The 18,489-nt window shown below is 38.9% G+C and overlaps 1 protein-coding gene across 5 annotated transcripts in view; it reads left to right on the forward strand.

The window, feature by feature from the left end:
* Nucleotides 1–15,545, forward strand: part of LOC117430906 (glutamate receptor 3-like) — an 81,418-nt gene extending 65,873 nt beyond the window's left edge. Inside the window, exons 13-16 of one of the 5 annotated variants that reach the window (XR_009308940.1) lie at nt 5,717–5,964; nt 6,752–6,866; nt 10,705–10,819; nt 12,491–12,623. Coding sequence is in view for 3 of the 5 variants with exons in the window: in XM_059000853.1 (XP_058856836.1) it covers nt 5,717–5,964; nt 6,752–6,866; nt 12,491–12,736 (609 nt within the window). In the remaining 2 variants the exon portion in view is untranslated. Of the gene's footprint in view, nt 1–5,716; nt 5,965–6,751; nt 6,867–10,704; nt 10,881–12,490; nt 12,739–13,604 lie in introns of those variants that run through there. The other 4 variants (XM_059000853.1, XM_059000854.1, XM_059000855.1 and 1 more) reach the window with 4 other exon arrangements.
* Nucleotides 15,546–18,489: the final 2,944 nt, after the last annotated feature.

Here is an 18,489-nt window from a genome sequence, read left to right on the forward strand (position 1 = left end):
ACATTCTTCTTTTATGGTGCGGTCGCTTGTCATAAAGTATTACAATAACTCTGAGTTGCTGCCTTCATGAGCAGCAATACCCAGTGGAGCGTGTTGAAAGGGAATCTAAAGCTCTGCTAATAACAGTGGAATACCAAATGAACCAAAAGCTCAGTTTATTTATTTCATACTGGATATGATTTAGCCATTGATTACATTCAACCCAGTGTCTGTCCATGATAGTCCTATCCCTGTTCATAAAGAATTCACAGTAGGTTCCGGGTTCCGTGGAATGTCTTGTTAATTATTGCTTACTTCCAATGAATTCACTTTAAGAAGTTGCTTGCCGATTACATTGTTCATAATGGAGCCTAAAATAAAATGTTATTGTGTCATCTTTAATGATGCTCTATTTGTCCAGCTTTAGCCTGCGTCAGGGTTTGCTCCAAGGGGTCAAATCTGTGATATTTAAAGCACCAGCCTGACATGTGTAGGCTCCTGCAATGGCATTCTTGAATGAAAGCAATTTGTATGGTGTGAAAGACCTCAAAATGTTGACCTGGAGAAAAGTCTTAGAAACCTGTCCTTTATCTCAGAAGTGTCCTTATTTAGCTAAACACAGATTGTAGCAAGGCCATGTATAAAAATACCATACATTAAGGGCCAGTCTACCTCTTTGTTGAAAACTAATTTAATCAACCTTTACGAATGCAGCATCAGGCTTATTCACCTAAAAAGCATGTTCCTGTTCTTATGCAATGCTGCTGATTAACAATGGATCACTCTGCTGAGCCCTTCTGAAAGTTTCCTTGAACTGCCACATTACACCAAGGATTACATTATGCACCCGGTTGTATATTTTATTTTTCAAAAAGAGATTCATGTTAATCCAGCATTTAAGTAATCCCGTTAATACGCATTTGACCAAAGTGACTTTAAAAAGTCTTATCACATTTTAATCCAGTTTGACTAAACTGAAGTGTCCTAATTCACCCTGATAACTGGTTTCAAGAGAACGGATGCTCACAAACCCAAGACAAATGACCTTTGCAGCTATTTAGCAGCACTTCTATAAATAAAGCTCCATGTCAGCACTGCGTGTGAGTTTGTTTTTTACACTTTGCTGAAAGTGTAAATTGCTTTTTTTAATTTCTGAGTGCTTGTTTTAATTGGGCTGTTACAGCGCAGGGAATCTGTGAAGAAGATGTGCAAAAAGGTTTAAATAATCTAACTGTAGGTAAATAATTAGATCTCATAATTGACTCTTTTAATCGTAATACCCATAAGAGAAAACCTTACGCTTTTAATGGATAGAATGATTAGTGTTGCTGATTTGCAGGGTCTGATGTTTGGAACTCAGCATTTTCAGCAGCTGGGAGATTATACCCTATACACACTACCTGGAACCATGGGATTGACATTCACCTCATTCACTATTGCAGTTTTAAAAAGCAGTGTGAAATGTGAATAGGCTATTAGATCCAGGCTTGTGGGAACCTGAGAATCTGGACTGCATTCTAATAGAGTATGCTGGCCCTCTAATGGTTGGGACACACAGGCTATAATATCAGCCCCTTATATTTTGAGGATATAGAAGCTGTCACAGCTCTCAGTAAGGACACAAATTAACACGCCCTGACTTGACTGTGCCCCCTTTCCCTTATAGCATTATCCCATAGTAAGTGTAATAAAGCATGGTGGATGCATGGTAAAGCATAGGCAAACACTGTAAAGCACAGAGAGGTCTGGTAAAGCATAGAGAAAAGGCATGGTAAACTTTGGTAAATGCTCACTATAACCATGGGGAAAGCATGGGAAGACCGCAAATGCACTGTGGTTAAATGTAAGGGTCTACCCTGGCACATACTCAGAATAAATGGTTCACACCTCAGCTATGCTTTTTTGGGTCTTGGTTGTGAAATGCATGGCTCTGCATGTGATCTAAAATAATGAAGATTACCCCCAGCAGACCTAGTGAGTTTTTTTTCTTTTTCTTTTATGCAGAGGCCCCAGGGTGTGCAGGAGATATTTGGATAAATGGCACACTCTGTTCCTTTTTGTAACCTTGTTATCGAACCACCTTTAAATGAGGATGGCACTTGGGCTTGTGTTTGTTCTGCACTGTAATGCTGCATGTTAATGTTACGTGCAGGCTGGTTCTCCTTTACTGGAACACACCAGCCTCGGGATAGCTTGCTTCTTGGGTGCATGTTTTCATTCTATACAGCAAGGCCTCTTCTGATGCATTACATTGTATTGTTTTGAGCTATGCAATGCTGGGTAAATATAAGAAACCGTACGGTGCTAAATGGTGAATGTGGATTTATTTTGTGTAATGCAGAAATGCCAGCAAAGCATGGCTAAAGTACCATGCAGTTCCATATGGAACACACAATGTTATGTATACAATGCAATATCGAATTGAAAGCAGCTAGAGTTACATGACTGTAGCTGGGCTTTCAAGAACCATCTGGACCGATTCCCTGTCAGATATCACTGACTTCAATCAGGGTTTAAAGACATCCAGGTGGCTTGCCAGTGTAGCAGGTTGGAGGCTGGGTGTGAACCACAAGCAAGTATCTTAACCACAATGCAAAAGAGCTGGGCTCGTCTTGGATAAAGGCACCTGCCAAATAAATAATAATAATAATAATAATAATAATAATAATAATAATAATAATAATAATAATAATAATAATAATAATCAGTATTTTGTGTGTTTTTTCAAACTATTCAATGAATCACTCAATTTGCATACACTTTATTGAATTTACTGCATCTAAAGACAAAAGCAAATCTTTTCTGAGCTTAATCAGCACACGTTCAAACACCTACTCTTCAATTGCTTCAACCTCCAGAATGGTAAATTAGCTCAACTGACTTCAATTATCCTCCAGGTGTTGGTACTTTAACTTTCTGCAATGTGCACTATTCTTTAAGTGATCAGAAATGTTTACAAAAATTCAACGCAATGATCATATGACTATTTAACAAATGTGATCATTGGTTAGTACAGCCCTATTGGTAGATAGTTCTTACATTAACAAAAGGATGTGTGTAGAGCAGCCTCTATCTGACTGACACATATTAAATACAGGGAATTAGTAAAGGACCCTAATACTGTAAAATACAGTGCTTGTACAATTTCTGTCAACGTGGACTGACCTTAAAATACTGCGAGAGCACGGTGCATGATTTTTATGAAAAGTACTGTTGTATTAGTTTTCTCAAACCTGCATTTCTTCACTTTGACATGATTTGGAACAGTTAATCCAATAGCAATATTCTGAAACGTTCTCTGAAAACCGTTACGTAAGAAGAAATTGTGTGGGCATGTAGCCACACTAATAAAGAGAACATGCACACACCTGGTAAGCAGCGACAGCATTACACTTTCACTCTGGGTATCTGGAGAATGTAACATAGCAGAATACAGGGTAAGCCTGTTTATAAAAAGGAATCACTAAAAGTAAACCATCATTATCCACAGTAAGGTTCGGAAACATTAATAAAGCAGGCCCCAGTGGACAAGCCACAGTCTGCAAGACAGGAGCAAAGAGTTCAGCCCAGCTCTGGATCAATAGAGGTAGGCCTTGCAGGTTTGCATTGAGGGAAGATATCAGTTTACATTCACTCCGAGATGTTTATAAGCCCTTTTCAGGTAACAAGTTTTTACAGACAAACTGTACGGGAGATGAAAATACACTGTGACCAAGGAATTGCCACCAGGATTTGAGAACTGTATCCTGGGATTTGGTATCCTCTAGTTAGAAAAGCCTCTAGCTCTCACCTGAATGTTATTTACCTGCCTGGTACACTCTGTACAGCAGCGCACATCATGGCATCCAGGCCCACTGATCAATGTTTCAGTACTTAAGCTTTATAAACATGTGATAACAGCTGTTACAATTTTATATGTTTGACTTATGCAGTTCTGTCCAAATTTATAGCGTTGTCATGTGAGCGTTGCTGTGTGTACAGGGCAGCGACTTTTACACTGATGGAACAAGAGCGCCAGGCACTATAAATCTTCATAGAGCTGCAGTAGCCCTAAGTCTAAAGTTTTTTAAAATGATGTGAAATTAAAATACAGTATGTCTGTATTGATTGTGATTTTTTTTTAAAAACATTATAATCGTATTCTGTTATTCTTTTATTTTTCTTTATATAACCCTAACGTGCCTGGCTTATTGAAGTAGCATGTGAGAGTGGGCAGGTAAATGAGTATGATGTAGACAGATGGAGGGATACACCTTTTCCTTTTCCTCCGCCTGTTTTCAAATCCACTGTCCGGGACTTTTGACGTTTTCCCTGGGATCTAGAGCCAAGTAACTGTAGCGGATTTGTTATTTGCATACTGTAATATCAACCTTTTGGTTGCAAGTGAAAAGGATTCCTGTTTTAACTCATGCATTTGTCTGTCCAGAAGATGTCAATGGGATCTAATGTAAACTCTTCCCAGGCTCCTTAAAGCAGCCGTTCACAGATACAATGTTAGTGGCCTCGCCAGGTCTTTTAAAAGCTAGAACTCTGTGATATCAGCTGCTCACACATACTGTACCTAGTGGACATACTGTACTGCAGTCCGCAAGCCAGTTCTTCCCTGTAGCCAATTAAAAAACGCAAAAAAAGCCCAGCAAGTAACAAGTTTGTTTGGCTTGAGGACTGTTTCAAAGTTTGGGTCCGATTTAGGTAACCTAGTCACGGCTGCCACAGTGTGACAGCATTAAGAGGTAAGCAGAATCTGCTGATTTCAGTTACATTTAAGACACTAGTATTGATGAATGAAGTCTATAAAGCACTGAGGCGGTACTCATTCTGGCTACAGCAATCAATTCCTTAAACCCTTCATTTATGGGTCTTTGCGGATCTGCTTTGTAACAGGCATTGCGTCCAGGGGGGCTCCAGAGAGGTGTCCTTCTCCTCGCCTGCTTCCTCTCCCAGGCCTGGGGAATCATGTTTTAATAATCAATTCCAAATCAGGAAAGACAGGCTCTGGGAAGGTTTCTATAGTGTATGCAAACCTGAAAAGAGGTTCTGTTTTTTAAATGGATGCAGTGTTTTAGTGTTTCACACTGTGGAGATCTAAGATATAAGATAGCAGGACTATGAAGGCCATGTTTTATTTTGGTGTGCTCAATGCTACAGAGGTAACATTTTCATATCTTGAACGAGCAATGATATCACAATCATATGAACCGACACGTGTGTTAAATTATGATGCATTACAAAAGTGTCAGCTTATCATCCACATTAGTAGAAATACGTTTATATTTCCCTCGTGACCATATAGCGTATTCAGTGGTCATTTAAAATGAGGTTTATCAGAGAGGTTTAACTATCTTATAAGTGTTTCAATATTACATTAAACATAACCATGTATCTTTAAAATTCAGATGATGGCAAAACTCATCCAAGATATCTTAAGCATTACTGATGCAGTATGTGACTAGATTTCAAGATATTTATGTACTTCTCAGCTACTCATTTGAATTTTTTTTTTATCGATTTCTTGAACTATTTGAAGATATCTAAAACATGCTATTTAAAGATATCTACAAATACTTCGAGATAGCTTACTAATAACTTAGATATATATAAAGAAATATCTTGAAATAAGTAATGATATCTTTATTTTAGTTTGCCAAACATCTGCCTAAGTACAGTGTTTAAAATATTTTTCTTTCTTTCTTTCTTTCTTTCTTTCTTTCTTTCTCCCCCCTCTTTCCCTATGCAGCGGTCGAAAATAGCCGTTTACGAGAAAATGTGGTCTTACATGAAATCCGCAGAACCCACTGTGTTTGCCAAGACAACACCGGATGGGGTTGCCCGGGTACGAAAGTCGAAGGGAAAGTTCGCCTTTCTTCTCGAATCCACCATGAACGAGTATATTGAGCAGCGGAAGCCCTGCGACACGTTGAAAGTGGGCGGGAACCTCGACTCTAAGGGCTATGGTGTGGCGACCCCCAAAGGCTCAGCATTAAGGTGGGTGGAATAATATAACAATATCATCCATGTTGTTATAGTATTCTACCCACCCTGATGTTTTGTGTTGTCTTTTTTTTCTTTCTTTGAGGACATCATGAGGTAACGGTTTTATGTGCTTTACTTTGCCTAAATTTGAAGGCTTTGCTTTTTAAAGAACAAAAAACCTGGTAAATTTTACTTATTTTTTTCTCAATGCATCCATTTCTTTCTTTCTTTCTTTCTTTCTTTCTTTCTTTCTTTCTTTCTTTCTTTCCCTCCTTCCCTCCCTCCCTCCCTCCCTCCTCCCTCCCTCCCTCCCTCCTTCCTTCCTTCCTTCCTCCCTCCCTCCCTCCTCCCTTCCTTCCTTCCTTTCTTCTTTTTGTCTCTTTCTTTCCTTCGTGTGCGCTGTCCTCTCTGACTGTTTGTTGTCGCTTTCATTTTACAGTTCAATGGTTTTTCAATTTACCTTATAAAAGCTGAGCTGTCACATGTGACGAATGTTAATTGCATGGTGTTTGTTGTTGTTTCTTTCTTCTCAAAGACAAGCTCCCCATCCCGCACACTTCAGTTCTGAGCAATGTTATCCTCCATGCCACCTTTCCAATATTTAACACTTTCTTTGCTGTACAAGCGTTTCTTATCTCTCCATATCCGTGAAATTCTTAACCAATTTGTCCTCTCGTGCTCCTTATATTATGATTATTACAATGATTCTTATGATTATTATTAATCGTCATTCTTATTATACGTTAGATTTCTCACAGACCTGTGCATTTTCTTACAAGCTATGTTTTATCGTTTCAAGAAATGCTGTTAACCTGGCAGTATTAAAACTGAATGAGCAAGGCCTCTTGGACAAATTGAAAAACAAATGGTGGTACGACAAAGGAGAGTGCGGCAGCGGGGGAGGTGACTCCAAGGTCAGCCTCAATGTCACCAGAATCGGGTACCTTAGTGCAGAGTAATCGGCAAGGCTGTTAACACGAAAAAAAAAATGGCAAACAAACACTCACTAGTCAAACAGCATTGATTAACATTGATGTGACTTTACCAGTATCATTAGCAATTGGGATCAAACTCAGGGACCCCCTACTTGCCTGATGAGGGGGGGGGGATAAAAGAACCAACAGATTGTTTGTGTTACTGAAGAGCCATTCGGGAGATAAAAAACATCTTCCAAACCAAATGTGTGTACAGGTCGTTTTCCAGCTGTATTATACAGTATGTGTAACTGCATCCATTTACAGAAGGGGTACAGAGTTGTTAAGGTCAGATTATATGAGCTTGTGACATGCAAGCAGGGGTATGAAATTATTCTTTAGACACGTTCTCAGTTAGTGATGGATTTCAAGGTTAACTTTATGTTCCCCTGCAAAGATGAACAGCACCGGTGTTTGGAAAGTTCACTCTGCTTTATGCATTTGGAGGGCAGTCTGTTTTCCAGAAACCCATGATGGTGCGTGTGTGTTCACTGGGTATTCAGAAGGACACGTGAATCATTCATTGAGCTTCAATGCAACGGCTCTGTTTCTATCTCACAGGCTTGACAGCCACACTGAAATTGAAAAGTTGAGGTTAATTGAAAATACAGCCAGAATTTCTGACTCGATCTCACATAATCATGATTGTATGCTATTTAGACACCATTTCACTTTTTTTCTCATTTTGCTCAGCAGTCACATGTTGTATAATTTGGATTTTAACTTAGCATACAGTGCCACCGGGTGGCCAGTGTTTGAATTGCTTTCTTATTCTGCATGACCTTAATGTATGAGTTTCGAAAGTTTTGAAAAAGAACCGGGATTTAGAATATAAGATTAGAAGATGTCTGCAGACGACAGTCTTTTTTTTTTTTTTTTTTTTTAAATCAATTTGCAAGTAAAATGTAATTTAGTTTCAGTCCTGAACATAGAACAAGCATCTGTCTTTATTGAAATTGCATTTTTTCCATGAGTCATAAAATAAGACTTAAGGAGGAATTTCATTCCATTTGTAAAATGAAGGATTGACAGGTGGCTGCTGGTTTTGTTGGAGCAGGAAGCATTATAGGAAAAACAAGGCTTTACATCTGCTTTTGCAATTGCAACGTTATCACTTGGCTTTGCCCTTTGTGTTGTGCTGTAGATCTCTAGGTTGTTTACTGGTCTATTATATCATGCAGATGTACAGATACTTCTCAATACAACACAACAGATTAAACTTGCGGTGTAATAAGACCACAATCCCTACAGCACAGGAAGTCTTCTGCTTCACCATGTGGCTGTCAGAACATGTTACTGGTCAATCAGATCAATTATGAAAGAAATAGCTTTCAACAGCAATACAGTTACAAATACACAGTTCAAAATGAGTTTATTGAAAAAATCCATCATAAGTACTGACACCCATTCATCATTCTTATGATTTTGCATAGCCTGGTTTTATTACAGCTTCTAAACATTTTGCACATGTTTTTTTGTGCCATGCTTCTCAGCATATCTGTGACAACTGCTCAGTAATCAAAGGCTGGCTGCTTTTCTCTCACATCTTCAGCTGTAGTCAGCAGTGCCCATATTAAAATATCAAAACACAGATTCAAAATGAACATTTATTGCAGGCTAGGGGAACGGTATATGAAATGATTGGTGTCAATAGTTATGGGCCCCACGTCTCCAGTCTCATTCCCCGGTGAGCAGCAGAAGGGACGGCTCATGGGGAGCCTCTAGGATGGGAGCCAGATGGTGTTGTACTGCTGAGCCTTGAGAGCAAGTCCCAGTGTGCACGGGCTTGCTCCTCCCAGCCCCTCTCCACAGACATCTCTGTGCTTACTTGCTGAAGCTACGAGCACAGTCTAGGGGGAATCCAGATCATCACGGGAAACAACCAGCCCGAAAGTGTATTTAAAAACAAAAGCACAGGTTTTCCCTGTCATCGACAGCAGCTGTTCCTGTCGACTCAATAGCAAGGCATTTACAACTGCAGGTTTCTACTGGAGTCAGGGTTCAGGAGATGACTTGATCCCTTATAATTTATAGAAGAAGCTACTGACATTTTGAGACGGAAATAAACAGGCATGGTTACATTTTATGAACATCACCCATGAGCCGATCCACCAACAATCCTGGTGCCATTTCCATTTCCGTCATTAAAGCACTTGGCTCATCACTAAGGAAAGGCTATTCCCCTGGTTGGCGTTGGGTATAGCTGTTTCTTCCTTGGTGTAAGAAGGACATAAGTACTATCCTCAAAAGCATGCAAAGTTCAGACCTTCTTACCAAGAAATTTGCCAAGAGAGACCGACATCATTATGATATTGCTTATGCTGCTTATGTTTCTCGTTTATTCATTGTTTTAAAAAATATAAATCTTTATACTTTCAACTGCATGTTTTAAAATACATTGTATGCAAGAGGCCCATGGCAAATCATTTTGATTGTGTTTTCCTACCCGAGAAAAAGGGGAAATAGATGCACAAACGGGATTGAGGTTCTAGTTTTAAACGTTTTTGAAGATCTGCGTAGTTAGCTGCAATCAAGCAGTGCATCTAGGAAATCCAAACACAGTCATGCAGAATCTTTCATCTCTTGCTTTTTGAAAACATTGCAAATTATTTAAAACAGCAAGCAAAGTAACCTGAACTTTGAAGAAAGAGTACAAAATCTCTGGAGGTAATTTCTCATTCTTGCATTCATCCAGATGGCCTGCTGTTTGGCCTCCTGCTGTCAAGCACACTACACACACACTTGTAATATCACAATACTCTGCTCAGAATATTTAATGCACATAGCATTATACTCCGATCTCATAAAGACGTTTACCTGGGTTTCTCTGCTAGAATGGGGTGTATACAATATGTTGCATGGAGTTAACAATGCAAATGTTTATAATTTTAAGATGAAAATGAATAAACAGAATCCTAAGAGGATCGGTGATAACATAATGCCTTGCAAACGAAATCCTACATGCCAGAGTGGTTACTATAGCATCCTCAAAGCAGACTGATTGTGAACTAGTTTGTTATGTAAGCCAGTGTGTGCCTGAAGCTGCTCTGCAGAAGTCTCTGAATCACTGCTTGCTTCCTCGGTACTAGACTGCGGTACAGAAGCTCTAGCACGGCACCTATTTTCTCTCCAGAAGAAAGAATGGCTATGGGAATTAGTCCTGTGGCTAATTGTTCTAGTTCAACATTAACCCAGACGCATCTATGCAAACAAACCCACAGTATGCCATGGTTACCCCTCACTTTTTCACTTTTTCCTGTGGTATGAAGTGTCCTCAATCCAAGGTAACCCAGGGGTTTGTTCCAATCAGTGTGTCCTGGAATCTGGAGGTGCTCTGTACGTGTCTGTAGGCTTCTTTTGTAAGGCGATGGCTACACTTCTCTTCAGCTGGCACACTATCCAGCTGGTTGTTTTCATTTGTCTATCTGGCAAGAATGGGTTCCCGTTTGATCAAACTTGTTAAGAACTGGTAAAGGAGCAGTAGATATATTAACCAGCTTATGAGTAACGTTTCAGTGTTCCATTTGATACTTCCTTCCCTCCCTCCTTGTTATACTTTATCACAGTGTGTGCCGATTACTCAAAGCGATATGGGTAGGCCCTGGCACCTTAGAATAGCTGTGGTATTTAAAAGGTAATAGACAGCTTGTCTGCACTCTGTGTTGTTGTATTGGCCAGGATCCCTGCTTTATCGCTTTGTAAAAACTGAAGTAGTTTAAAGATTGAATAACATAAAATAACATAATATAATGTTATTTATGTTATTTCCCACGTGAAGAACTCCTGTAAACCTTGCAGTATTGAAACTCAGTGAACAAGGCATCTTAGACAAGCTGAAAAACAAATGGTGGTACGATAAGGGTGAATGTGGAGCCAAGGACTCTGGAAGTAAGGTCAGTCACTGCAGGTCTTTTGTACTGATTCCAAAATTGCATTTTGACCTATTGTTCATATGCAAAGAACAGCAGTATTCAGAAAACGTATTTTCTTATTTATTTTTCTTTTTTTGGTTTGTTTGTTTTTAAATGAAAACAAATTTCAAACACTGTTATTATTTTTTTTAAAAACAATTAAAGTATTAAACTATTTTCCCAGTTACAGTACTTATTTACATTGTATTATCCAAAAGATTCATTCAAGTTTGTATTTTTATGTACAATTAAGAAAAACTGTATTATTATTATTATTATTATTATTATTATTATTATTATTATTATTATTATAGGAATAAGTACAGCATGCCTGGGGAATATGTGCAACTCATGTATAAATTTTATAGATAATTATTACTGATGCTAATATTTTTTATAATCTGGGTATTTAAAGATTGAGTAGTGTCATACTTGCTCATTCTCATACTTGACATCCATTAACTTTCTGAACCATTATGCTGCTGTCTTTATTTACCAAGTTTGCTATTAAAATCAATTTATTGGCGTTGTTACTTATTTGCATGGACAGCGTTTATTCGATTTTTCAACTTCATGCAGTGTGGTGGACAAACAAAATGTATTATTCTGACAAACTAGTCCAAGCTGACCTGCAAATGCCATGTGAAACGCAATGTGTGTTTGGAAGTTATGTTTGAAATAGTATTGTCTAAATAAATACATTTTGTTTGCACACTATATGATGTTAAGGAATGTTATAAACCTAATATTTAACCCTCTGAGTTCAAATAAGCACAGCAGATATGACTTTCCAACATAAAATTCTGGAATAATTGCCTTTAGATATTTATCCTTTAGCTATTTTGACTCTAAAATGACCTGCCGGTCCTCATAGGGTTAAACTGCAAATGGTAAAACTCTTAATAACTTCATTTTCAATAAATGAATTTGGTAGATAGCAGCAGCAAAATGGTTTAATGAACTTCACTGAGCTTGCTTATGAGTTGTAGGATTACAGACTTTAAAAAACAAAATAAGATTATTTCTCAGTGCTCAGATAGTCTAGAATATGATTAAACTACCATTTTTAATTTTTTTTTTTGTTTCTTTTTTACTGAGTCAGTTTAGTCAGTTTCGACCTGTGAGTTACTGCCTTCCTTTCAGTGGTGTCTCTCAAAAGAGCCACGGATCAGAGTAGATGGAAAATAACACGACATTCTCTACATTCACCAATCTAGCTTTACTCAGCAACAGACACTAGCAGTGACCATGGCTGTTCCTCCACTTGAGGATGGCAAGATGGCAGGAGTCCAAGGTTCCACCAATTTATTGGCAAATGCCAGTGAGGAACTTGGCAGTTAGATATTTGCTTCCAGCTCTTCATCCCACGACAAGAACCTAAGCTCTAATGATAGCCTTTTCTTGGGGGGGGGGGGGGGGGGGGGGTGGTGGTGGTTGTAGCAATATTGCATTAGCGTTAGCGTTAGAAACAGAGCATGAAGAAGGGGTCTGTATTTGGCTGTCGGCCTTGACTGGGATTTGAATGGGAGACCTTTCCAGAAGGGACAGAGACCAGGGTTATTGTTTGAGTGCAGCTTTATTCTTATTAGCTTGTTTTGTGCAAGCCCTGCTTCCTGTATGAGACATGCTAACTGTTCTGTTCACCTTTCTTAGGACAAGACAAGTGCACTGAGTTTGAGCAATGTGGCTGGAGTCTTCTATATTCTTGTTGGAGGGCTCGGGCTGGCCATGATGGTAGCTTTGATAGAGTTCTGTTACAAATCCCGAGCAGAGTCCAAAAGCCTGAAACTTGCAAAGAATACTCAAAACTTTAAACCTGTTCCCCCAACAAACACCCAGAACTTCGCCACCTACCGAGAAGGATACAACGTGTATGGAACAGAGAGTGTTAAAATCTAGGGGTATGAATGAGAATCCACTAACCCTGTACTGTGGGTCTTACTGTATATTTCATAATTGACTTGGCATTTATATTTTTTATTAATTTACTTTTTTCAGTTTTTCTGTCGTTTCTTTGTTTAGGTGTCAGACATTTTATGTTAGCTATTCGTTTAATAGCGTCCGTCTGTTTTCTTGAATGCAGTGTGTCAATAACATGCCCTTTCTAATTGGATCTGCTCTGTCTTACTGCTTTCCAGAACACTGTTTTTCTAAATAAAATGAGCCTGCCATTTCATGGAATGTGTAAAAGCCAGAACAAGCCAGAACAGTCATTAACTGATACTAACCAACCCAAAACTCACTTAGTAAGGGCACCACCGCTTGAAGGAGGGGAAGTATGGGGTGAGCCATGCGATTGTGGTTTGCACTTAGTTGCCTCTCTTAGCTGGGGGCCCACAGAGAGTGCTGTATTGGCCTTTGCGCTCCTGTGTGTTGGTGGTGGGGTGGAATTAGCTGGGCATAGCGGATGTCAGGCAGAGTTTGGTAACATCAGCTGCTTGGGATAGCATGTGGAAAGATCTTCCTTATTGAGTCCCACATTCAAAATACAATATAATACAGATAAAACATAAATATAAAAGATAACAGACTTGTCATTTAACCAACCCAGGGAAATCCTGAGCAAATCTGGAAGTATTCTTCTGTTTTTCAATGACACTGATGTCAACCCAATCCAGACCCATTTTGTCTTAGCAGGACTCAAGCCAGGACAGAACCGCTGGCAATGTGATTAATTATGACAACGAGTGCTTGTTCTGCCTTTTGCCCTTTCCCCTGTTCTGTTGCAATGTGGTGGTGGAGGTTCATTGTCTCTGTTTTCCTTAAGGGTGACATCTGTGACTGGGAGCGATGAAGAGAATGGCCGTGCCATGGGCCTCGACAACCCATGGTCACTGCAAGCTGCCCCCCCCCCCCCCCCCCCCGGGTGTCAGGCCTGGCACGATAATCGTTGACGATGCAACTGACTTGTTATTTAAAAGAAATGAATTCTTCCTTCAGTGCCTTATGGATCATTCACAGAGCCACAACAGCAATGCAACTCCTCACAGTAGTATATTGCTTTGCTTGATAAAATAAATGGAGAAATGACACATTTTTCTTCAAATGGGAAATCGTACTTTCTGGTTCGGATAAACTATTTCAAGAACAAAAGCGATCATTAGCTGCCCCTGCACAACTGGACACACTGTTCATGTGGACAATTGGAGAATATATCTAAGTTAAGAAGATACGATGGGAGTGGAGGGAGTCTTCTTCCTTGGTTTAAAATCTCCTCATCTTCATGCAGTTTGCTGACTTTAACGTCCCTTCGGCAAGGCAAGGCAACATGTGGTGTATTACAGAATGCTCTAGGTTCAACATTTTTGTTTCACATTACTACATTCAAAATAGAATTTCTGTTGGTGTGCTTCTCTCACGAAAGAACAGGACACCAATCTTCAGGCAGTTGTTGCTTTTAAAATGTATTAGCCCAAAGCTAATGTTAAAAAGTGGGGAAAAAATGTTTTATTTAAGACCCTAAGAATTTATGTCCTGCTGACCGACTTGTATAGAAATTGCCTATCAAAACTGTATGTGTGAAAAAGGTGTGCAACTTTGTTTACATCTAGTAAAGCCAACTGCAAAAGGAGTGCACGGAATTCATTTGTCATGAAAGCAATTTCCAAACTTGATTTTGTGCTAGATAGCTACTTAGCTAATATCAATTCTTGGGGGAGGGTGGGGGGGAGGGCATAATTGTGAGTTACTAAAACAGACTGTTCAAAAGAGCACCTGCATATTAATTACCTCTAATGTGACAGCATATGGTTTTATAGTGTGAAGTGTTCTCTTCCTGGCAGTCGCGCTGATGGAAGGTCATTTGAATGTACAATACAAGGGATATATACTGGAAAGAACAAAGCGACATCCAATTCTGAAGCACTTGTCACACCATGTTACAATTTACAATGCTTGGGATACAGAGCAGTAGAGCTCCAAATGCCAGCTATCATTGAGTTCAATACTTGTGCTAAATTCATTTCTACAAAGACCTGCCAATGCCTTTACAAATTTTTAGATCTTAGTTTTTGTTTTTAAGATGGACATTTCTGAATCAAGCTGTGTTAAGTTTTTTTTGTTGTGCAAAATTTGGCAAATATTGGAAACAAGGAGGCAAGGAGGCAAGGGGAGGCAAGGAAATCGTAACACATTTCAATCTAGAGATACCACTGTTAATATGTTTTACTTTCTCAAAGAAAACTAGGATTCCACTGTCTTTAAGAAATGTAAAAGAAAGAAAGAAACTGCGCTTTATGAATATAACTCAAAAATATTGCGGAAAGATAGTTTTCTATAAACTTTTTTTTTTTTTTAAAAAGAAGAAAACAATTTAGAAATAAATGAATTTAATGTAAAGAAAACTGTACACTTGTTCAAACAAATTTCACGAGAGCAAAAGCTTTTCAGGTGGGAGTTTGTTTAGATTTTTCTTACTTTTAAAACTGCATGTACAAAGTGGTGATTGCGTAACAATCCTTGCTATTTACTTAACGCTGCAGAAGGGCAGCAGTAGTAACTCCAGGACTTTTTTTGTTTTGCTTTTGTAACTACACTTCAGTGAAAAGAAAAATTGCCAAGCAGCCAAACGATTATAAAAGCATAAAAATAATAAAGAAAAAAAATAAATAAAACTGCATGTGAGAACATAAATAAATGATAAAGCCCCATTAATGAGGTATTGTACAAAGAATTTTAATACATTTTGTAAATAAACTGTATAGAAAATGCAGCGTCCTTGTGTTTCTTGCTAAGCGTTCTCTGAATGTGTGTGTGAGTGCTCTAATACAGCCTGCTTCTAACAAATGAAATGTGGAAGCAGCCAATGATCGGCATGGTGGGTCTGGAGTAAACCGACATGGGAACAGATCTATTTGATGTAACAATTACCAGCTTCCCACCAGTCGCATTTTGCCTTTAAAAATGGTGACCCAGCAGAATGTACTTGGACATTTAGTGGACATTTCATTGCAGTTAGTTTAGATATGAGCGATGACGTTTATGCAGTATTGAATGAGGAACTGAAAGACAGTTCATTTAACCCTGTATGTAGCTCTGCTGTACTTGTTTACCATCTAATAACTAATACTTGTTAAAAGCAATAGATACAAATCGACACAAACACAACAAATATCCCATACTGTCACAATCTTATTTTACATTTTAAAGGACACTGTGTGGTCCAGTGGTTAAAGAAAAGGGCTTGTAACCACAAGGTCCCCAGTTCAAATCCCACCTCAGCCACTGACTCATTGTGTGACCATGAGCAAGTCACTTAACCTCCTTGTGCTCCGTCTTTTGGGTGAGACGTAATTGTAAGTGACTCTGCAGCTGATGCATAGTTCACACACCCTAGTCTCTGTAAGTCGCCTTGGATAAAGGCTTCTGCTAAATAAACAGATAATAAAGGACATGTTTTTTTTTTTTGTTAACTATTGATAGCTACATGTTAAGAGATTTTGGGCCATATTTTTGAAGTGTTTCCTCCATTCTTTGATTAACTCCTATTATGAAAGGAGAAAAAAAAAACATGTTAATGTTACAAAATAAAAAAACAAAAGACCTTGAAAGTGCTTAGGAGGACTTGACATATGTATACCTCAGCTGCTTGGTTTTAGTTCTGTAAAATGAACAGGCATTTCACCTCTTTCAAAAAATAGGAATTAATAAAAGACTGACGTAAACGCTTTGAAAAATAGCCCAGTGTGTTTTATTGGTTGTAAGTGTTAAGTAGTCCTCTAGTCTGAACATTTGTTTGGGCATTTTAATAAAATCTATAGTACTTATTCTATCAGTTCTAACATACAAATGAATAACTGCAGCCATAAAACTGCATGATGGAAACTTGTATAGGGGCTGCAGGTATGGAAACTTGAGCAGGGAATATTTGTGTGAGTCTATGTAACATTTAACTATTTTTACAGTTAAAAAGGATGATTGTGAATAACAAGGAACGGGCAAAAAAATGAAGGAAATACAAAGAAACATCAAGGACAACAAAACGCTGCAGTGAAAATACTTAGGCACCTCAAACAGGTTTAAAATTAGAATCTATTAAGAACAACAACCATTAAGTATAATTGCTCCCAATTTTAGTTGCGATTTTAATTTGCGATTTTAATTGGATGACAATTACACTACGAAAGCTTAATGGTACACTGGGGGGTTTGCGAATTGCTGTCGACAGGGAAAGGCAGTTCCTGTTTGGACTGTTTTGTGAAGGAGAGGGAGCTAAGGGGAGTTAGTCATACAGCAGTCAGCCCCGGCTGTGAATGAGTGTGTTTCTTGTCCCGTGACAGAGGTGAGGTAGTCAGGGCGCAGGGCAGACTTTGTGAAAAAACAGGGGCCGAGCGGTTTGGTGATTTGCACAATACAAAATTTATCAATACCAACAACCTGAAGCAGCTGCACAGTCACCATGAAACAACAATATTATAAATTGAATCCTGTCGTGACTGTGTCAACCCAAGGAATGATACCTACTGCACACAGGCAGAATCCATTCTAATCTCCTGGGCAACTCAAATAATGAGCTTCTACACCGAAAAACATACCTGCCATAATTACTAGAAATTATTAGCAATTAGTAGGGACGTCTTCTGCAAACAAAAATCTACAGGTGTCTTTGGAAGCACAATATTGTGCGAGTATCTCTTATCTTGACCCACTTACATATAGGACTTCTACATTCTGTCATACTGTACATCATTGTTACACTGCAGGCCACACTGATTACACCAACACACGGGATGTTTCTCTCTCAATTAACCAGGAAATTATAAATATCACCAGGTTTACTACCTCTCCCATGCAGCTACCCTGCTTGGCTGAAACATTTTAAAGCACTTTTCTCCTTGAACTCAGATCAAGATTAAAATGGCTGAAAATGTTACCTTCAGCCAGTTGCTTACGTTTCTAGTTTTTAAATTTTTTTTTATAGAAGGCATGTAGAAGGTTGTACAGCCTGGCAGTGGAAGTTGGTCAAGGTGTCCTCTCTGACCTCCTCGTCCCTATGTTTAGCTGCCTGTGTTCCTGTGCTCCTGAGGCTGTCTGGCACTGCACACCATCACCTCCTGGGATCCCAGATTAAAGGGTCAGATCGCTCAAGGACAGTCAGCACACAGCTCAGCCTAGCTCAGCTCAGCCTGCTGAACCGCGCTTTACAAAGAGCACAACCTGCATCTTCTGTGCAATCCTGGACCACTGTGAAACCAATATGGTAAAGACATCTACAAATGTTCAGTTTATGGCTAAGTCTGTTCTGAACACATTTTCAATGTATAGTGGTGTTAGCACCTACAATATCACTACCCCAACTAGCACGCATTGCAATCAGAGAAAACGCATAGTTCCCATTTCAACTACTGTTAATTTGTCCAAACCAAAGTCTCTGTTCTTGCAGTTTCTGCTCCCCTGCACCACTGTGATATGCAACTATGGTGCAGGTGAAAGTGCTGTTTGTCAGCTTGACTTCATCATGTTAGTTTACCTTTAATTGCATCTGAATTACTGACACTTATTCTAATGTGTTAATGATTATTGTGTGATCGTTGGGATGAGTCACTTAACCCCTCTGCGCTGCACTGGGATATTCCAGGGAAATCATTTTTTATTAACTTTCTTAATCACTTTGAATGACATAATTAACCCATAATTTAAAACTGTGATGACTG

Source organism: Acipenser ruthenus, chromosome 26 (genome assembly GCF_902713425.1).
Source record: "Acipenser ruthenus chromosome 26, fAciRut3.2 maternal haplotype, whole genome shotgun sequence".
NCBI classification, from domain to species: domain Eukaryota; kingdom Metazoa; phylum Chordata; class Actinopteri; order Acipenseriformes; family Acipenseridae; genus Acipenser; species Acipenser ruthenus.